Below are 23,120 nucleotides of genomic sequence, written 5' to 3' on the forward strand. Positions count from 1 at the left end.
AGAAAGCAGGGCTGGGGACGCGGACACAGCTGTACATGTGACAGGGTGGCTGAACCACACAGTAAGACAGTAGTACGTGCAGACAGGAGCAGGATGCGGTGTTCTCACAATGGGAACAGCTGACTGAGGCGACAGCACCAAGGCAGCATAGCCTCTTACAGGAAGCTGGCCCAGGCTGCCGTGGTAACAACCCTACAGAGGGTGCACCGGCCCTCGCGGTCGTGGGTGGGCAGCAGCATCGGGTCACTCGCGTTAGGCAATCATAGCAGGAAGCTCTGGCTATGAGCGCCTTGGCAAGGGCGAAATTCTCAGTCAAGTAGTCAATGTTCAGCTATGGCTTAGCTCCTAATTATCCTGTCTGCTATCATGCAGACGCATGTTCTCGTCCCGATTTGAGCAGTACGAAGTCTCTGTGTGGACAAGACAAGCTGCTCAGCAGACACTCGGCGAACTGATTTGAGGGCCGTACACAATCATGGCTGTTCTCCTAGCTGTCTTTAGGCCGTCTGGCAGGTCCTGGGATGCCCAGCATATGTGTCACTCACAACACGGAGGGTCGTGTGAGCACGCTACCCATCCTGTAGACGGGCCCTACAGGAAAGGTGTTTTTCTTATACCAGCTTGGGTCACAGGGCAGAGAGTCTTGCACAAGGTGGGAGAGGCAGCTTGCACCAGGACAGGGTATTAAGAATCCATCTCCAGGTCCAAGGTGGAAGCTAAATGGCTAATTCTCTGCCCACCCCCCCACCCCCCACTTTCCCCAACAGCGCCGTGGTGCTTGATGGCAAGATTTATGCAACTGGCGGCATTGTTAGCAGTGAGGGGCCTGCCCTGGGCAACATGGAAGCCTATGAGCCCGCGACCAACACGTGGACCCTACTCCCCCACATGCCCTGCCCTGTGTTCAGACACGGCTGCGTTGTGATAAAGAAATATATTCAAAGCGGCTGACATCGGCAGAAAGCCCACGTCGAGTCTGGACAAGTCTGGTGAGGCAGATGCTACTCACGGTGATCAATGTTCAGCAACACCAATAAGAGGCCGATAGACACAATCGAAGAAATCACTGCGCTAAACATTTTGAATACTCTCTACATTGAATGTAGAAAATCATCCTCGCCTTTGGGGGAAACGGGGGCATAGCGCTCGGAGCAGCAGGAACCACGACCATCCGAGGAGCTGGGCCGAGGGCTGGGGGGGGCTCCTGCAAAGGCACTTGCTCTGAACGGAGGCGCTCACTCTGCCCGGTGCAATAGAGTTTCACATATTTTTTCAACTGGGAGAGAGAAGCTGATTTTTCCTTCCTGCAGAGCAAGCTTGATCCCTACACAACCATAGATCAGTTATCCTATGACAATATTAGGTGTCAGGCTCTCTTGTAATAAGATCAAAGTGTCCTTATCACTTTGATTCCTACTTTTGTTTTTAACCAATCTACACTTTTCAGTGGCCGAGAGAAGAGAAGGGACAATACTGTGCTGCACAAGGCCTAGGAGGTCCCTGCTGGTTCCTGCTGGGCTGAGGACGAGTCCAGCTGCCCATGCAGAGCCAGATGTGGCTGGAGCCACAGCGCAGGGAGCAGCCTAGGGACAGCTGGGAGAACCTTTGTCCTTCATGGGTTTCTCTACCTTGTTTTTGCTGGAGGACAGGTGACCGTGCTAGCTTTCTCTTGTCCGATATGAATTATTTAGATTTCCAAGGCATTTTCTTGATAAACAAAAAGGCTATTTTTAAGTACTGAGAGAAGGAGGAGGCCATGAGAGGGATAATGCAGGAATTCCCAAAGCTCTTCGCAGGTAGTGCCAGAGTGGGGCATTTGCTCTAATTTTTTCTACGTGCAGAATAGAGGATCTCTCCTGGGTGGGGGTGAATACCCCCGTTTTATTTTTTAAAAAATGTAACTCCCAGACAGCCCCATTAAGAGCTGTGCCTCATGGAGGCATTGTCAAAGAAGATTCTGTTCTAGAAGGAAACCAGTTCTGGCTCATGACACCAGTCCAGCTCCCTCCATGAGGTCAAGCTGAGGACCCAGGCCGGGTAGGAAGGGAGGAAGGGAGGGAGGGAGAATAAATGTCTACAAAGCACAGGAGACTATTTTTGATATTTATAGCTATATATTAAGGCACCTGCCACAAGAGCTCTCAGGATAGGGACAGCCTTCGTAGACGAGCCATGACAGCCACGGCCTGAGGGGCATGAGCAGAATCACTCCTCCTGTAGCATTTTAACCAGAGAAGGGGGAGCCAGGAGGGAGGTCACACCGTGGCTCATGAGAGAAAGGCCTTCCTGCCAGTCCTCAGACCCTCAAACCTCACGTGGTGACCAGTTTCCATTCCAGGGCAAGAAGAAAGCCGCCACCACTGCGCTTGTTTAGTTGAAGTTGGTACCAAATACGCATTCGCCATTTTTATATCTGGGAAGTCAACTTGCCATCATTTCATAATAAAAACCATTTCTAAGGAGAAAAGGACAGGACAGGACGTGCTTTCCATCTTTCGGTATTTGATGACACAAAATTCCAGTTCTAATGTCGGGCATCAACTTCTAGCACTACAAGTGTGGCTCCCACTTGGACAAGATACCGAGCTTCGTTTATGCAGTTTTTACTATTATTTATTCTTTTAAAAAGTAATAAGCACAAAACTACATACGTTGTATGTCATTTAAAGTATTTATGTCAAACAGGGTGCAAGTGTGAACCCAAGGACCGGAGCACAAATCTCTAACTGCCTGGGGCAGGGCCGATGTTAGCGTTGGCGTGCGTCTGCCTCCAAAGGAGGCGTTAGTGGTCAGCGAGACTCAACACAGACGACATTGAAATTCCGCTTCTCTCCTCATCTATCACACTGGAGCAACACTGGCTATTTCTGTGAATGATACAAAACAGGGTTCTCTGTAATGGTATTGTACATAGTATATGTTTATTGTTAAGTTCTTGTTATATTATAATAAATATATTTATAGATCTAGACTCAGAAGCCAGTGGAATGCCTTTGTGCGCATTGATGGCCACAGTGATGAGGAAGTCCATGCAGGCCTGCTCCTGCTCTCACACATCAGCTGTCTGGGCTCTCTCGGAGCCTTTAGTACAGGTCTTGATGATTAGAAAGGACAGGATTCCTTGGCAAGGGAACCTGCAGACCGACTGTGCTCTACTAAGGATATCCACACGAGGCTTGCCTGGGGGCAAGGGATGACTGCTCACTCTCTTGCAGGGAAAGAAGTTGAACAGAGTAGTAGGAGAAGGTAGATTCACCAGCATTTCATCCAGGCAAAGAGCCCCACGCCCTTAACCTCCAGATCTCACGAAGACCTGGCATCTTCTTGCGAGAAAACATGTGAAGAAGGTGGATGAGGGTAGGTGTTAGTGGGAGTTCTTCAGGGAACTTGGGTAGGGCCTATATTGGTAGAACACACACTTGCCAAATAGGTATCTGCAATGGTATCTTCAGAAACACCAGTCCTAGAGGAAAAGACGGAAGATGTGTAGAAGATTCCAGTCACGAAGAGCTGAAATTATAACCTGTTATAAAAACCAAGCAATAGTCTAGTGAGCTCCTTCCTTCTCTACTTAATTTCCCTATATCAAGGAAAACATGTTCTCTGGGCCTATGAAGAGTCTGTTTACTCTTACCATAAAAGATATGTGTAAAAGAAAAAAAAAAGACACATGTTATTAGAAGCCCATGTAACTATGGGAGGAGTCTCCCCTGTTGAACTCAAGGTACTACCATCAGACCTGGCAAGACTCAGGCACAGAAGAGATGGACCGCATTGTGTGTGTGTGTGTGTGTGTGTGCGCGCGCGCGCAAATTTAAAAGAATCATAGCCAAAATAAGGAAACAGTCAGGAAAAATATTTGCAATCCATATGACAAGGGATTAATATCTTTACTGACGAGCCTACATAATTCAATAAGAAAACATTAAGTGATTCCAATTGTTTAACAGATCATTGACCTTACAAGAGGAAACATTGCTAGTAAATATAAGACAGGTTGGTAGTTATCAAAGAATGAAACTTAGACAATGAGGTACCATTTTCACCTACTAAATTAGCTTCCCTAATCTAAAAATAAAAGGGGGAGAGGTGCTGGGAGAGCTCTAAATGCTGATAAGGAGCAGTGAAACTCACTAGTGCCAAGGGTTCTATGAACTGAAATGGCTTCTAGAAAGCAATGTGGCAGGTGGCATGTATCAAGAGCCTAAAAAGTATCTGACCCAGTAAATCCACTTCTGTGCATCCATCAGGAAATGTCCTACAATAACTACCTCCCACCTACTGACACTAACTTTATGCCAGACACTGTGCTAAGCACTTAGCGCATTGAATCCTTACAATTCTACAAGATAGCCACCAAAGACAGGCAGCATTATAAACCACACTGTAAGATTCATATTTGTATATGACGGTGATTATGTAAGATATGTACAAAGGTATATAAGCTATAAAGATACATAAAATATGTATATAAAAATAGCCAGATGTGCAGTCATGAAACTATTAGTTGTACTGATGCAATTATGGGCTGTTTTCCTTCTCTCTTTTCCAAAATGTATATAAAGAGATGTTACTTTTATAATAAAGATACAGATATAGATATTTTAATGGGGAACCGGGGACAGAAAGTAATCTTTCCCCCATGTTTTAGTCTGAGAAATTCTCGATTATTTCCTGTTTTGGCCACCATAAGCAATGGAAAAGTTAGAGTTTAGAATAAAGAAACAAATAATTACAGACAAGAAAATTGCCAGTAATAATCAAGATTGGTTTTTTCAAACCTAAAGGCTAGGAGTGAAGGGATTATATCTTTCAGGGCATGAAGATTTTCATGAAGCAAATGAACTTCACATTCTTGGAAGGTCAAGAAAAAAAAAAGGACAGTAATAAAGAAGGAAACATTCCAGTTCGACATAAGGATGAATGGATGAGTGCTAAAAATCTGGAATGGGTTACCAAGATCCTTGTGAAGGGCTTCTCTAATCTCAATACTATATTTGTGTAGCCTAACTGCATACATTATTTTATTCTCTCAACTACCCTAAACATCATAGGGCATCATCTTCATTCTTCAAGAGGAAATAATCTTAGAAAAGCGACCTGAATGCACTAACAGTCCTGCCACACCCCAAGTACTCTCCATACATTATCATATCTATTCTTCCTAACAATCCTGCAGGTGGCTATCCCTGCTCCACAGGCTCCAGACGTGAAACAGAGTCCGGTCTAAGGCACATTGGCATTCAAACCCCACTCAGTGAAACTCCAGAGAGCCTGTGCTACATCACATGGCCTTGTCAAGGCTGCCTGGACTTACATAGCTCCTATGACTCTAAGACTAAGGCTCCTTCCTTTTCCCCAAGCCATCTCCGAAATCTGTACTAAGAAAAGGAATTCTGTTAATACGATAGACATGCCGCTCTGTGTTAGACATGGCCTTGTTGAGAAGCAAATTTCCCTATGCCTTGCGAGAATGTCCGCACAGGAAATGGTTCTGGGGGAAGGAAAGAGCCCACTAAAAGCAGGTATCAGACCATCCACTGCTGCCTCATTTGAAATTCCTGTGAGCCTTCACGCTGCAATAAACTCTCAAGGGGTTCCTAATGTTCTTGCTGACCACAACCCAGGGCCTGAGAGAGGAAAGGAAAGGGAGGAACAGCATTCGTACTTAGGCTGCACCACCCTCAGCTACAAAGGGCATATCATGACCTTGGCATCCAAGAAGTAGGTTCAACTGTTCTCCCACCTGGGTCAAGGGTCTGAAATGTGGAGCCGACTCTAAGAGTCTGCCTTTATCACGTGATGGCAAGAATGAGACCATCCAAGAACCTGTGTTTACCTTCCCAAATTTATAATCCACGTGCTCTGTTATCCTCTAACATTTGGCAGATCACTTGAGTGTCTTTCCTCGTGAAAGATGAGGACAGCCTTTGAGTAGATCATACTAGGTCGATAAGACTATGTTCTCAGCAGGCAAGGGCCATACCCTCTTACCTTCCCCCACAGGGCACTTCACCATGATGAGTAGTGACAGATTACTCAAACTCTACTGGCAGCAAGAAAAATGTTTTGAGTTATGAAAACTATAAAGGCAAGGCTATGATTCTGCATAATGTTTTGGCCATCCCTGTTGTCTATAGATGACTAAAGAAGCAACAGCTTTTGTTAAAGCATTTTTATTTACCATGTGTATAGAACTCCTTCGTTCTTGGTGAAACTAGCCACTGCTAGTGCAAACCTGTGCACCATGGGATCCATCAGCCTTTCTGCTTAGGGCTTCAGCCTGGGGACTTTGCATCCCTGCAGGTAAAAGTCAGTCTTTGAGACTCTACATTTCACCCCTCCACTCTCCAGTACCTCTCCATTGCCACTGCCTTATTTTTAAGCCCTCATGACTTCTTGCCTTAGTCGTTGCTATAGCCTCTTTCTTCCGGTTATTTTTTTAAATATCAACTTTATTGACATATAATTCACATACGGTAAAACTCATCCTTTTAAAGTATACAATCCAGTGGCTTTTAGTATATGCAGAGTTGAGCTACCATCACCCCTACTCAACTGGAGAACATTTTCATCATCGCAAAAAGAAACCTGAATCCACTAGTAGTCACTCTCCACTTTCCCCACTGCCAGTGCATGGTTACCACTAATCTACTTCCTGTTCTTAGGAATTTGCCTATTATGGACACGTCATATAGATGGAATCATACAATACGTGGTCTCTTGTCTCTGGCTTCTTTCACTCAGCATAGTGTTCTCAAGATTCACGTATGTTGTAGTGTAGATCATTCCTTTTTATGGCCAACACTCCACTGAACAGGTATATTAAGTGGATATACATAAAAACAGATACATCTGGGGGCACCTGGCCAGCTCAGTTGGTAGAGCATGTGACTCTTGATCTCAGGGTCATGAGTTCAAGTCCTACATTGGGCAGAGAGGTTACTTTTTAAAAAACTGTTTTTAATGTTTATCCATTCATTAGCTGATAGATGTTTGAGTTGCTTCCACATTTTAACCATTAAGAATTATGCTGCTATAAACTTTTGTATACTGTTCAAGATTTTGAGATTAAATAAATTTGGGAAATGCTAGGTAAAACAAGGTTAAACAGGCTTCTACTATAGTACTTCTCAGGGTCAAAAACAGACTAACATTCATTCCAATTTTACTACAAAGGATACACAGGCAATGTTTTCCAAACTTATGTGGCAACAAATTGCCCCCCATGCCCTAGAAAACTTCTCTTTGATATAAGCTCAAATAGTCACATGGGATTCTGGAGTCAATACATCTGACCCTCATCTTTGAGAGAAGCACAAGAGCAAGTAAAGGTAATATTGTGAAAGATTCAGAAGCAAATTCTGATTTAGAATTCTCAATATGTTTCTTAAATTGATACATTTTTGTATGTTAGCAGATCAGTATCCTTTGAAGTCAACAAATCCTTTTTCTGAATACAGCAAAATATGTTTCCCCACAATTTTCTAAGTGCCAAAAGGATTTCAGCATCTCTTATACTGTAATATAAAAAGACTGAAATAGGGGTGCCTGGGTGGATCAGTTAGTTAAGCAGACAACTTCAGCCCAAGTCATGATGTCACGGTCCGTGAGTTCAAGCCCTGCATCCAGCTCTGTGCCGAAAGCTCAGAGCCTGGAACCGGCTTCAGATTCTGTGTCTCCCTCTCTCTCTGCCCCTCCCCAACTCGTGCTCTCTCTCAAAAATAATTAAAAAAACTTTTTTTTTTAAAGACCAAAATAAACAGTTACACTATAACCACTCTACACAACTAAAATACCCAACCCACTATATTCAGTGATAGTTGCAAATGCATGACCTGACAATTCCTGGGAAAGATTCTCAGGCATTTGTACTTTATTAATTTATTTATTTTGAACAACATGACAATCCTCTCAACAAGGGGACTGTATCTATCAGAGATCAGGGAACAGAAAAATCACTTGTTCAAACAACACTGAAATTTTCTAATTCCGCTATTCTCATTAAAACTAATAAAACAAAAATATGATTTAATATTTGTGTTTAGATTAACATTTGTGGTAACAGTGAGATAAATTTTCATCTAATTCCAGTATAAAACTTCAGCATCTGGGAGAAAAAAAGTGCTTTTTGATGATCTTTTGCTTTTTTGATTCTGTGTATATACATTTAAGTTCAAACAATGTGGAAATGAGTGTAAAGAAATATTCCAAAGATGTGAAACTGATTTTTTATAGTGTGATAGGCAATTACTCCTTTCTTTGCTACCAACTCCATTTTAAACATAATCTTATTAAAGAAATTTCCTTATTAAACCGTGGTAAACTACAGAACTGACAGCTTACTGAGGTTTCCTTTAAATATGTGAAGTAATTTGAGACTTCCCACCACAAATACATTTCAGTAATATAATAAGTACAATGTTACTTGTGGATTGTCACATTTCTTTTTAAAGGGATATTCTGTTGTGAAGTCTTGTTAAACTACTTTGCCCTCATGAAAATGCTAAAATAGAAATTTGTAATTAATTTCCAACACTTTCCCAAGGAACTTTATGCTATAAGCAAAGTAACTATATGCACTGTTTATAAATAATGCTATCTCACATCAAAATTAACTTTGCTTTGTTGCCATAATGAGAACGTTAGGAAAGCTCTAAGCTCTGTGTAGATAGCCACAGACACATGATTCAGATTATTCATGTGTTTTTTACTAATAGTTCCACAAGTTTTTTAAGCCTGTGGTTTTACATGTGGCTCTCAAAGAGTAATGCCTACTGATTTACCATTTGTTGAGAAACTGGAAATTCCAGAGCGTTTGATAACCTACAAGGATGAAATTTTTGAAGCTGCACCTGACACTGGACCCTTTTTTTAAACCTGTATCTGTTCTACCTAAGACATTTTAAACTCTAGCTCTGACAAAATTCTCCGTCTAGCACATTCACATGGTTCCCCTTCTATATTTGCTCTTTAGTTTCATTACAGATGTTCAGTTCCTAGATTCTTTCCATTGTCTCCCAAGTTAGCAGTCCTACTCTGGTTACCCTGGTTTCATGTCCATTCATACCCAGGAATGGAATGCCTCTTCCAAAAGTTATCTCAAGGACCTAACATTCTGGTCCTTCAATCAGACCAACAAGGCAAAACTACAATCCTAACTGTAATCCCAATCTAACTATCAGCCTCCTCTGAGGCTTTATTTGGGGTAATACTACAAGGAGATAAAAACCCACATTTACATAGGCTGGTGCCATGACTCATACATGGTGCCCACACCTTTTTCTCATTGTTCCTGAGGCTCCTTCCTATTTCCACCAGCGACTACTGCAGACCTTCACTTTCCCCCTTGTTTCCTAATTAGAACCCCTCACTCTTGGGGCACAGGGTGGCTCAGTAGGTTGAACGTCCAACATCAGCTTAGGTCATGATCTCGTGGTCTGTGAGTTCGAGCCCTGCATCAGTCTCTGTGCTGACAGCTCAGAGCCTGGAGCCTGCTTCAGATTCTGTGTCTCCCTCTCTCTCTATCTGCCCTGCTCACACTCTGTCTCTCTCAAAAATAAACAGTAAAAAAAAAAAAAAAAAAAAAAAGAATCCCTCTCTCTTGGCAGAAGAGCATCCCTTTGCAAAAAAACAACTGAGGTGGAGGATGGTAACAAAGGCAGTACAGTTTTTTTTAATCTTCCTGAATAGCCCATTGACAACAGGGAAACCACAATGAAAAATTCACAGACTCATGAATAACATCTAAAATAAAACTAAGTAACAAGGAATCTCTGGAACCCCCAATCCCAAGTGGGTAGGATCAAACCACTAACATCTGTGAGAACGTGGTCCATATGTGAAGAGGAGAACCATGGGCATCTAATGGAATTAAGAACCCCCACAGGCGTTCACTGGAGAGCTGGGGGCAGAACTAAGAGCACCTGAGCCTAGAAGCCTTGCAGTCCTCAGGTGAGGGCAAGGTTCTGTGCACACATGAGCCTTGTGAATCCTCAAAAACAATATGCCAAAGCCCCCTTTCGGGACCACACCCCATAGAGACAAAGCTACTAGGGACAGAGTCTAAACTGAACAACACAGGGACCAAAGAAAGAGAGACCCAGATAAAAGTAGGAGACAGAACCAAGTCAAGAGATTTCAGAGAGTAAGCAGCCCTATATTTAACATTTCACCGGGGCACCTGAGTGGCTCAGTCAGTTAAGAGTCTGACTTTGGCTCAGGTCATGATCTCATATTTCATGAGTTTGAGCCCCGCAGTGGGTTCCGTGCTGACAGCTTGGAGCCTGGACCCTGCTCTTGATTCTGTGTCTCCCTCTCTCTGTTCTTCCCCCGCTCACACTCTGTCTCTCTTTCTCAGAAATAAAGATTAAAAAAAAATTTTTTTTAAACACTTCACAAAAATAACAGAAGAGAGAGCTCTAGCGCTGTGAAATTCAGGCTTCCTTCTAAAAGTTCAAGGAAATTTCATATAAAAGTGAGCAACAAACAGATTGAGGGGAAATCTCATATAAATATATTACAAGAAAAGAAACTTTAAAAGGAGAAGGCTACCCCCTAAAGGCAATAAGAGCCCTCCAGAAAGACATGCCTAAAAAATACATGAAAACTATGACCTATTTCAAAACAAGCAAAAGGACACAAAACAATAACAGAAAAATGAAAAGGAAAAAAAAAAACAATATAAACCTGAATTAGAAAAACTCACAAAGGATATGAAATAACTCAGGAAGAATGAGAGTGCTTGCTTCAACAGCACACACACTAAAACTGGAACAATACAAAGATCAGAATTAGAAAAAAAGATCACATTAGAAATGTATACTAAAGTAGAAAGAACATAAAAGTTAACAACGACAACAACAACAACAACAACAAACCCAGTAGGTAATGCCTTAAGACAAACAGAAGGGGGAAAAAGGCAGGAAATTTTTTTAAGTTAACAAAGAAATGAAAGAATTTCTGGTTCTGGTTACGATTCAGTGAGCACACCCCACTCTCTCCCCCACTGATGACAACCACAAGTCCTGGACAAAAGACATAAGCAATTACCTATGGATTCTGAAAACCACATAAAGCAGGTGAACTGGGTAGGAAACACAACACTCATACAATGACCCGCACAGTGGTGAATTTCCAGGTTTCCTTTTTATCTTCTGTATTTCTCAGCTTACACTCTAGGGCAGCCAGGATCTCAGAAGGAACACGCTCTCTCTAGACTCTCCAGACCTAAACCCAGCTGAGCCTCAGTGATAAATTGTCCTCATGGCACCAATGACGATGATAACAGGCAAATCCCTAAAGCTTCTTTTCTCTCTTTCCATCTAGACCACCAGGAAAGGGGACTCTTGGGAACCCAAGAGTGTGGGAGAAGATGTCAAAGAGGAGGGAGCAGAAGAATGAGGCCCTTTAAATTCCTGTGTGAAATCCTGAGTTGCACATGCGTAGAAATGACCCAGATCAACAGAGCAAAGGCCACATCCAACCCATGATGGGGACCACCCCCAGAGCCCCCTAGACTGGCCCCTGGGTGGTGCACATGTGGAGCTGTATCATTTTCCCACTGCTGCTGTAAAAAACTACCGTAAACTTAGTGAATTAGGACAACACAAATGTACTATCTTATGGTTCTGGAGGCCAGAAGTAAAAAAATGGGTCTTAATGTGCTAAAATCAAGGTGTCAAGAGACCTGTGTTCCTTCCTGGAGCTCTAGGGAAGAATCTTTTTTCCTTGATTCTTCCAGCTTCTAGAGGCTTCCTGTATGCCATGGTTTGTGGCCCTTTCCTCCATCTTCAGAGAATGTCACTCCAACCTCTGCTTGGTCATCACATCTCCTTTTCCTGACTCTGATTGTCCTGCCTCCCTCTTATAAGTACCCTTGTGATGACACTGGGCCCACTCATATAATCCAGAATAATCGCCCCATCTGATAATCCTTAATCATATCTACAAAATCCCTCTTACCAACAGATATATTAAAATGGTATACCAAACCATATTTAAATAATCCAAAAGACTTCAAAAAAGGAGAAAAAGAAGAGTAAAAAAGAGGGACAAACAGAAAAGATAAAAAGTTAAATCCAAACCACCTCACACTCATTAGGATGGTTGCTATCAAAAATGCAGAAAATATCAAGCATTGATGAGGATAGGGAGGAATCAGAACCACTCTGAATTGTTGGTGGGAATGTTTTTACATGGCGCAACACGTTTTTACATGGTGCAAACATGACAGAATACAGTATGGCAGTTCTTTAAAAAATTAAAAATAGAATTACTATATGACCCAGCAATTCCACTTCTGGGCATATACCCAAAAGAACTGAAAGCAGGGACTCAAAGAGATGCTTGTATACCCACATTCATCACATTATTCACAATAACCAGAAGGTGGAAGCAACCCAAGTGCCCACCAATCGATTAATGTATTTTTAAAACGCAATATACACATACAATGGAATAGTATTCAACTTCAGAAATAAAGGAAATTCTGGCTGAGTGAAATAAACCAGTCACAAAGAACAAATACAGTCTGATTCTACTTTTTATTTTTAATTTTTTAATGTTAATTTTTTTTGAGGGGTGGGGGGAGGAGCAGAGAGAGAGGGAGATACAGAATCTGAAGGAGGCTACAGGCTCTGAGCTGTCAGCACAAAGCCCATTGTGGGGCTCAAACCCACGAACTGCAAGATCATGACCTGAGCGAAGTCCAACATTTAACCTACTGAGCCACCCAGGTGCCCCGTCTGATTCTACTTATATGAAGTATAAGTTTTCCAAGATAAAAAAGGTTCTGGAGATGAATAGCGGTGATTGATGGTTGCACAATAATGTGAATGTACTGAATACCACTAGTTGTATACCTAAAAATGGTTAAGATGGTAAATTATGTATATTTTACCACAATTTTTAAAAATTACATTAAATGGGGGTGCCTGGATGGCTCAGTTGGTCAAACATCTGACTCTAGATTTTGGCTTAGGTCATGATCTCATAGTGCATGAGTTGAGCCCCAAGTCAGGCTCTGTGCTAATAGCATAGAGCCTGCTTAGGATTCTCTCTCTCCCTTTCTCTCTGCTCCTCCCCTGCTCACACACACTCTGTCTCAAAAATAAACTTAATGGGGTGCCTGGGTGGCTCAGTCGGTTGGGCGGCCGACTTCAGCTCAGGTCATGATCTCATGGTTCATGAGCTCAAGCTCCACGTCGGGCTCTGTGCTGACAGCTCGGAGCCTGGAGCCTGCTTCGGAATCTGTGACTCCCCCTCTCTCTGTCCCCTCCCCAGCTCATGTTCTGTCTCTGTCTCTCAAAAAATAAATAAACTTTAAAAAAACATTTAAAAAATAAACTTAAAAAAATTACGTTAAATGTAAATAATCTAAATACCCCAATTTAAAAACAGAGATTAGGAGATGGAAAAAAAAAAAAACTAGAAAGACCCAGGTTTCTAAAAGAAACCTACTTGAAATATAAAAGTATACAGAAATTAAAAGTATACATAATAATGTACAGAAATTTAAAAGTAAAATGATAGTTGGGGCACCCCTGGGTGAGTCAGTCAGTTAAGTGTCTGACCAGTTCAAGTCATGATCTCGGGGTTCATGAGTTCGAACCCCACATGGGGCTCTCTGCTGTCAGCACAGTGCCTGCTTCGGATCCTCGGTCTCTCTCTCTCTCTCTCTCTCTCTCTCTCTCTCTCTCTCTCTCTCTCTCTGCTCTTCCCCCACTTGTTCTTGCTCTCTCTCAAAAAAAAAATGAAAAAAAAAAGTGATAGAGACACAGTTAAGAGAATAGAAAAGATAAGCCACAGACTGGGAGGAAATATGTGCAAAATACACCTCTGATAAAGGACTATGATTCAAATTATACAAAGAACTCTTAAAACTCAACAATACAGGGGCGTCTGGCTGGCTCAGTCAGTAGAACATGCAACTCTCAATCTCAGGGTTGTGAGTTCAAGCTCCATGTTCAGTACAGAGACTACTTAAAAATAAAACTTAGGGATGCCTGGGTCGTTCAGCTGGTGAAGGGTGTGACTTCAGCTCAGGCCATGATCTCACGGTTCGTGGGTTCAAGCCCCACACCAGGCTCTGGGCTGAGATTTCAGAGCCTGGAGCCTCCTTCGTTTCTCTCTGCCCCTCTCCTGCTCTCACTCTGTCTCTGTCTCTCCCAAAAATAAATAAAACATTTAAAAAACTTAAAAATAAATAAATAAAATAAAATGTTAAGGTGCAGCTGGGTGGCAGTTGGTTAAGCGTCCAGCCTCAGCTCAGGTCATGATCTCATGGTTCATGAGTTCAAACCCGGCACTGAGCTCTGTGCTGACAGCTCAGGGTCCCAAGCCTGCTTCAGATTCTGTGTCTCCTTCTCTCTCTGCCCCTCCCCGACTCAGGCCGTCTGTCTCTCTCTCTCCTCTCAAAAATAAACATTAAAAAATATATATTATACACACAAGATTTAAACCAACATCTTCCATATAAAGACAGCAAATAAGCATATGAAAAGATGCTCAACACCACATCATTAGAGAATTGCAAATTAGAACAATGAGACACTACCACACACCTATTAGGCCAAAATCCAAACACTGACGATATCAAGTTCTGGTGAGAAGATGGAACATCAGGCACTCACTCTCATTTGTTGCTGGTGTGAATGTAAAATAGTACAGCCGTTTAGGAAGACAGTTGGGCTGTTTCTTACAAAACTAAACATACTCTTTCCATATAATCCAGCAATTATGATATTTGGTATTTACCCAATGAGTTGCCAACTTATGTACACAAAAAAACCTGCACATGAATATTTATAGCAGCCTTATTCAAAATTGCCAAAAGTCGGAAGCAACCAAGATGTCCTTCAATAGACAAATGGGTAACAGACTGTAGTACATCCATACAATGGAATGTTATTGTGTTAAAAAGAAATGAGCTATCAAACCATAAAAAGACACCAGGGAACTTTAAATACATGTTGCTGAGTAAAAAACACCAAACTGGAAAGGCTACATCCTACATGATTCTCACTCCATGACATTCTGGAAAAGGCAAAACTATGGAGACAGTAAAATGATCAGTGACTGTAGGGGGTGTGGAGGGGGGGTGCCTGGGTGGCTCAAGTCAGTTTAAGGGTCTCTTGATTTCAGCTCAGGTCATGATCTCACAGTTTGTGGGAGTGAACCCTGTGTTAAACTGCGCTGACAACACAGAGCCTGCTTGGGATTCGGTCTCTCCCTCTCACTCTGCCCCTTCTCTGCTCATGTGCATGCTCTCCCTCTCACTCTCAAACTAAATAAAAACTTAAAAAACAATGTTTAAAAAAAAAAAGATCAGTGGTTGCCAGGGAAGGGAGCAAGGGATGATCAGGGGGAGACAGGAGGCTTTCAGGGCTCAGTGAAATGGTTCCTAATGATGCTGCATGATGGATATATGTCATACATTTGTCAGAACCCAGAGAATGTACAATAGAAAGAATCAGCCCTAATGTAAACTATGGATTTTAGTTAATAATAATGTATCAATATTTGCTCATAAATTATAATAAATATACCATAGTGATGTAGAAGATGGTAATAATTGGGGAAACTGGTGAAGAGGGGGCAGGTAAAGAGATATAAGGGAACTCTGTCCTTTATGCTGCTTTTCTACAAACCTAAAACTGCAACAAAACAAAAAGTCAATTTTTTTTAAAAAAGCAATGTGCAAAGGAGTATCTATAATAACTTCCCTTTTGTGTAAGAATAAGGGGGGCAGAGGATAAGAGAATGTGTAACTTTATTTTAGCAAAAGAAACACCAGACAGATAAAAAAGAAACTAATGAGATTAGTGGTGGAAGGGATGGGGGCAATGACACTTTTCTGGATCTAACTATTTTGAATAGTTATGACTTTTATAAGTATGTTAATGTCTTACACACTCTAACAAATAAGGATGGGAGGGAACTTAAAACTGAATGCAAACAAGAAAACAACAGAATCTAACCCTTTTTTTTTTTGAGAGGGAGAGAGAGCACTCATGAGTGGAGTTTGGGAAGTGAGAATAAGAATCTTAAGTAGGATCCATGCCCAGTGGGGATCCCAACGCAGGGCTTGATCTCACGAATCACGACCATGAGATCAGGACCTGAGCTGAAATCAAGTCAGATGCTTAACCAACTGAGCCACCCAGGTGCCCCAGAATCTAATTTATATTTTATTTCAAAAAATAATATAAGCAGGGTAAATGGGGGTAGAGGTAGAGATTAACCCAAGTAACTTCTGAACATAGTATTTAGACTATATGCCCTCATACTAAAGACAAAAGCACTATAAACATAATATTTAGCAGGGTTTTTTTTCCCCAGTGGTATGAGTTAACTCTGGTTTAACTACTTTTTATGTAATTAAGGATTTAGAAAATAAACATATTCAGAATAAAGGGAGCCATATTTCTTGCTGAACAAGGTTTTATGTATGGAAAGATGAAAAGCTAGGACATAAGAAAGTAAAGTTATGGGAAAGGACAGACCACACAAACACTAATTAAAAAAACAACTAAAGTAGTTCTATTAATAACAAAGAAGACTATGAACAAGGACAATTACTAGGGACAAAGAAGAATATTACATAATGATAAAACGTTCAATTCACCAAGAAGACATAACAATCCCAAATGTGTATGCAACTAAACAAAAGAGCATCAATATAGGAAGCAAAAACTGACACAACTGAAAGGAGAAACAGACAAATCCACAGTTATTGTTGGAGAGTTCAATACTCCTTAGTAATTGATAGTAGACAGAACACCAGCAAGAATACGGAAGACTTAACAACACAAGCAACCAATGTGACCTAACATTATAGAACCCTCCACCCAACAACACAATACACACCTTGTTTAAGGTTGATACAAAATATTAACCAAGCACCCACCTGGCTCGGTAGGTAAAGCGTGTGACCCTTGATCTCAGGGTTGTGAGTTCAAGCTCCACGTTGGGTGCAGAGTTTACTAACTAAATGAACAGCTAAATTTTTTTTTTTAATTTTTTTTAACGTTTTATTTATTTTTGAGACAGAGAGAGACAGAGCATGAACGGGGGAGGGGCAGAGAGAGAGGGAGACACAGAATCCGAAGCAGGCTCCAGGCTCTGAGCCATCAGCCCAGAGCCCGACGCGGGGCTCAAACTCACAGACCGCGAGATCGTGACCTGAGCTGAAGTCGGACGCTTAACCGACTGAGCCACCCAGGCGCCCCACAGCTAAAATTTTTAACTTAATCAAGATAGATCATACTCAAGGTAACAAATCAAAATAGACTTAAAAGAATTAAAATCATACACAGTATGTTTTTTGACAACAGAATTAAATGAGAAATCAACACAAAATCTAGGAAACCCCAAATACTTGAAAATTCAATAATACAAATTTAAATAATCTAGGAGTCAAAGAGGAAGTTTTAAGATAAAGTAGAACATATTTTTAAATGAATGAAAAGGAAAAATACAACATATCAAAATGTTTGGGATGCAGCTAAAACATTGCTTGTAAGTTTTTAACAGTAAATCTTCATATTAAAAAAGAAAAATGTCTCAAACCAATAATCTAAACTTCCTGTTTAAGAAACTAAGCATAAACCAAACGGAAGGAATTAACTTAGGAATGTAAATCAGGAAACTGAAAATGAAAAAAGTAGGAAAAAGTCCATGAAACCAAACATTAGTTTTTTAAAAGATGAATAAAAGTAGACTAACCAAGAAAAAAAAGGAAGCCACAAATTGTTAATTTCAGATACAAAAAAAGGGATATCACTACAGACACAGCAGAGTTTAAAAGTGAACAAAGACTGAGGCACCTGGGAGGCTCAGTCAATTAATCATCCAACTCTTAATTTCGGCTCATATCATGATCCCAGCGTCATGGGATTGAGCCTCATGTCAGGCTCCACACTGAGCATCGAGCCTGCTTCAGATATTCTCTCTCTCTCTCTCTCTCTCTCTCTCTCTCTCTCTCTCTCTCTCTCTCTTCCTCTGCCCCCTCCCCTGCTCACACTGGCACACTTTTTCTTTAGAAAAAAAAAAATCATAAAAGCTAATAAAGACTAGTAGAGTTGTGTCAAAAGGACTCCAGAACCAACTTGAAAAGGCTCCCCACAGGCCATAGATGGGAAGAACATTTTAGCAGCAATATGCATACTAATGACAATGCACTAAACTATACCAAATATGTTTAAAGCTATGAATTCATAATGATGCAAAGAAAACTAATTCATCAGTTTTGAATAGGAAGATCATTCATTTTTAAAACTAGTTAATAGTTTAAACTGGGTGGCTCAGTTGGTTGGGAGACTGACTCTTGATTTCGGCTCAGGTCATGATCTCAAGGTTTGCGTTTGAGCCTTGCATCAGGCTCCGCACTATGACAGTGTAGAGACTGCTTGAGATTCATATTCATTCTCTCTCTCTCTCTCTCTCTCTCTCTCTCTCTCTCTCTCTCTCCCCCACCTCACTCTCTCTCTGCCCCTCCCATGCATGCTTTCTCTCAAAATACATAAACTTAAAAAATTTTTTTAAATAACTAAAACTATTAAAGATAAAGAATCAAGTATTAATCATACCTACAGAACAGACAACACAATCACAAATGAGTAAGGAGCGATTTCATTGGAACTCACCGTTTTGCAAACTTTCATGAATTAAGATATCTAAGCATTTAGTATCAATCACTGCTAACATCACAAAAATAAATAAATTACCAGACACTATGTGCCTAACAAAAGAACACACTCTTACTTACGAAGTAGTCTTGCAAAAAGTAGTAGAACCAGAGTCTGATTAATGATTAAGCCTCTAGATCAGTGCTGCCCAATAGAAACATAACATAAGCCATATACATATTTAAGTTTTCTAGTAAACACATTACACAGAGTAAAATGAACTAGATGGAAATTATGTTTTAATAAATTGAACCCAAATATCCAAAATACCATTTCAGTATACAGTCAATATAAAATACTAATGATATTTTATATTATTTTTATAATAAATCTTTAAAGTAAGTGTGCATTTTACACTTACAGCACTTCTCAATTTGGACTAGCCACATTTCAAGTGCTCAATAGACACTTGTGGCTAGTGGCTACCATATTAGGCAGCACAACTGAAGATCCAAGTACCAGTTCATGGGAAACACAAAGAACAAATTACATTAGCCTCACCATAGATATTCAATCAGCAAAATCCAGACTCTGGGAAATTCAACAGGTGGAAACCTGGTTTCTTCATCAAATTCGTGACAAGGAAAAAAGACTGAGGAGGAATCTGTAGGTTGAGATTCAAAGGACAAAAGAGTAAAAAAGGAAACACTTAAATGTGGAGTTTAGAAATGCCCACATCTGCTAAAACTGTAAGAAAAACAAAAACCTCATTGCCATAAATGTTAAGATATTGGTTAACACTGCGAGAGATAAAGAGGGTTTTAACTGGAATGGAACACAAAGAGAGTTTCTGGATTGGCTGATGATTTCTTTTACCTGGGTGATGGTTATATCTTGTAATAGTTCATGATAAGCTATACATTTATTTCTCAGCAGTTTTCCATATCTGTGTTTATGTTTTATAATAACAAGGTATAAATTTAATAAATAGCTACGTATTTGATGGGAAAAGTTTGATGTGATTAAATTCTTAAACTTGACAATTGTCTCATCCCATCCCCAAACTTACCACCTCCACCTGTAGGCCTGGTTTCTGGTCTTCAAGAATTAAATATCCTCACTCCTGTTCAAGACCAAAACTCTCACCAATGTTCCTGACTTTATCCCCTCCAGTCTTTTCTGATCTTAATCCATTAATTACCACTCTTCTCCATGTCTACAATCTCTACAGTTCTATGGAGGCAGTATAGGATATTGGTAAATAACTGGCCTATTGTGTCAGAACCCCAGGGTTCAAATTCTGATTCTGCTCTTTTACCAGTTGTCAGCCATGTGACAATCTCTCTGTGGTTAACTCTCCTCTTTAGGAAAATGAGGAAAAGAGTATCTACTTTATAGGGTTACTGTGAGGAATAAATGAGTTAATACATGAAACCCTTAGAAGACGGCCTGGAATCCAGTACGTCTTCAATAAACGTTAGCTGCTGTCACCTTCAGTATATAAACATGCTCAGTCTTCATTTTTATCAAAATCCTTTCTTCAATTCTGTGTACCTCTCTAGCTATGCCCTGACTCCTTCCCTTTTTCCTGAGAACAAAAAAGATCACCAAATTGTCATATCTACTGTCAAGGTTTCAGTACATATTTAATTAGCCTCCACTAGAACATTTGATATTATTCATTTTGAACATAAAATCTTCTCTTGAGTTCTGTGATACTACTCGTGGCTGTCTTGCTTTTGACAAGTTATGATCAGTCTGCTTTGTAAGACTTCCTCTACCACTGGTTAAACACTACTGTTCCTCTATGTACCATTTTCATTCTGCTTCAAAGAACCACCGACATGGCTTGATGCACACTTGTGGTTAAAACGACACTCAGGGCAGCTGACCCCAAAAGTCTCTAATTCTGAACTCTCCCATGCTTCAGATATATTTAAGACACTATAGATATTATATTGTATGTTAAGATATTAAGATGTATATCTTAAGGTCTGCTGGACCTGGATGTCAAAATGTCCAACGCTGCATTCACTCCCGATTTGCTACTCTCTCCTGTCCATTCTCAGTTAATGGTGCTACTAATCTACCTGAATACCAGGCAGAAATCTAAGAACAATTTGGGGCTCCTCTTTTATCCTCATCCCCCAAATCCAATCACTTAGTTCTAATGATTTTACCCCTTCGTTTTCTAAGAGAAACTACCCCTTTCTCACCATCCTTACCACAAATTCCCTCGTTCAGGCCTGCAGCGTTTCTCACCTTGAACACAAGAAAGGCATACAAAGTCCTTGTTAACTTCAAACACTACTCTTTGCTTTAGAACACAGCAAACTAGATGTGCCCATAGTGGTATGAACCTAACATGTTTGCCTCTGTTTCTATGTCTTTGTTTTACTGTTCCCTCTGCCTGGAATGCTCTTCCAAATTTGTTACTACATTCCTTCATTTTCTGAGATGCTATTAAGGTATCACATCCACCAGAAAACCTTCTCAAGAATTCCTATGTAGGTTAAGTTCCCTTCCTCTATGATCTAATAGCATCTCAGCTACATCATTATCACTGCACTTACCTAAATTAAAAAAAATTTTTTTTTCTCTTAATATATCTTTTTCTACAGAGTAGTTACTTCCAAAGGCAGAAACTGCTTTCCTTAGCTTTGTAACCTCAGTGCCTGGCACATACCTAGCAAACGGTAGGTAGTCAACATATCTTGTTGAAAGAAAATAGTTATTTTCCACATTCTTATCAAATAATTATTTCTGAAACTTGATTTTCACCATGTCATGGTGCTGTTCAAAAACATTCAAGGATTGTCACATGGTATTTAGGCTGGTCCTCCAGAACAAAGCCGCAAACTACTTACACTGCTTTATCTTCCACCGTACTTCCATATATATATATATATATATATAATATATATATAATATATATAATATATATAATAAATAATATATATAAATATATAATATTTAATTCTAAACTACTCAGTCTTTCAAACTAACTTTTTGACCTCTACCTCCCAAAACTATTATAACTTACTAAAGTGTTGGCCTTGAGACTCCTGGGTGGCTCAGTTGGTTAAGCGTCCAACTTTGGCTCACGTCACAATCTCATGTTTGTGGGTTCTAGCCTCACATTGGGCTATGCACTGATGGCTTGGAGCCTGGAGCCTGCTTCACATTCTGTGTGTTCTGTCTTCCCCTCCCCTGCCTGTGCTCTGTCTCTCTCTCTCTCAAAAATAAATAATAAACTTTTTTAAAAACTAAAATAAAATGTTGGCCTTTTAAATTCAATACTTACTTAGCAACTCATTAGCAATTACTCCACAATGCTGCATGACATTAAAAACATGTTATCAAGGGGGTGCCTGGCTCAGTCCATAGAGCATACAACTCTTAATCTCAGGGTTTTGAGTTCAAGCTCTGCATTGGGCATAGGTAGAGCTTACTTTTTCACATAGATAGAAACAAAACAAAACAAAACAATGTTGTCATAGATATCTGAATGGAATGGTCACACTCCTAACTTCCATATCTTCAGTAGATGAGTAGCAGGGGAAAGGCCCAAAACACTTTTTAACTTATAAAGACACTTTATATATATATATATATGTGTGTGTGTGTGTGTGTGTGTGTGTGTGTGTGTGTATTTGTGTATATATATATATATATATATATGAATAGCACTAAATTTTTTTCTGCTTTACTCACCTTTTTTTCCTCCAGTCTAGTCCTCCTTCATCTTTCTTGGCTTGAAAGTCATCAGGAACAAGTAAAAAAGGATTAACTAGTATAGGACTTCTTTCCCTGGAGTTATGCTTCTTCTGTTAATCAAAATGCTAACTCGAAAAAATTCTAGACCACCAGGTTTCCAGAAAGAAACAGAAATTACAGTAAGAAAATTAGAGTGTCTTCTGGCTTTTGGAGTGTGGGCTTTCAGACCTGCCATATTAGCATTAATGGTAGGACCATTAACCCAAGTGGTCTTATGTAGAACAGTCATTTCTGTTTTTGGAACAAGAGGTGTTGTCAGGAACACAGTTGGCATTAAGAGAAGTCAAACTAAGAAGAAAGCTTGACTCCATCACCTCCAAACACTTTAAAGATAATTGTTGCTCCTAAAGGGATAAAAGCTCTCAGTACAAAATCTTCCAAAGAACACTTTAATTCCCTCTGAGTTCTTGGATCTAAAATACTGGCCTAATGAAAGGAAAATGAGGTTAAGAGGGCAAAGGTGGGAGCAAACAAAAGGAGTACATATGTATATTCAAAAATCTCAAAATCATTTGTAAAAATAATCTACAAAGGCATTTCTGCTAAGAGATTTCAACTGAGATAACCAAACTGCAAAATTTCAGGGTCATTTCTTAAAAGAATAGAGAATGACACTGAAGTAGCCAACATTTATTTGACTTTGTATGTATCATTTCTAATCTATACAACTTTGTCAGGTGATCTGGCTGCATGGTTTCTTGGGAATCCCCAGTG

The 23,120-nt window shown here is 40.3% G+C and overlaps 1 protein-coding gene and 1 long non-coding RNA gene across 4 annotated transcripts in view; one reads left to right on the forward strand and one right to left on the reverse strand.

The window, feature by feature from the left end:
- KLHL29 (kelch like family member 29) overlaps nucleotides 1-2,971 on the forward strand; it is a 311,668-nt gene extending 308,697 nt beyond the window's left edge. For all 3 annotated transcript variants that reach the window (XM_058682644.1, XM_058682643.1, XM_058682645.1), the window contains one exon: nucleotides 768-2,971. In XM_058682644.1, the coding sequence (XP_058538627.1) occupies nucleotides 768-951 (184 nt within the window). In that variant the 3' untranslated portion in view covers nucleotides 952-2,971. The remainder of the gene's footprint in view (nucleotides 1-767) is intronic.
- On the reverse strand, nucleotides 2,653-21,523 carry LOC131484448 (uncharacterized). Its single transcript, XR_009248256.1, has 2 exons — nucleotides 19,191-21,523; nucleotides 2,653-3,463 (listed from the first exon to the last, which is right to left on the reverse strand). It is a non-coding gene; the product is annotated as an uncharacterized LOC131484448 (long non-coding RNA).
- Nucleotides 21,524-23,120: the final 1,597 nt, after the last annotated feature.

Source organism: Neofelis nebulosa, chromosome 9, assembly GCF_028018385.1.
Source record: "Neofelis nebulosa isolate mNeoNeb1 chromosome 9, mNeoNeb1.pri, whole genome shotgun sequence".
Taxonomy (NCBI): domain Eukaryota; kingdom Metazoa; phylum Chordata; class Mammalia; order Carnivora; family Felidae; genus Neofelis; species Neofelis nebulosa.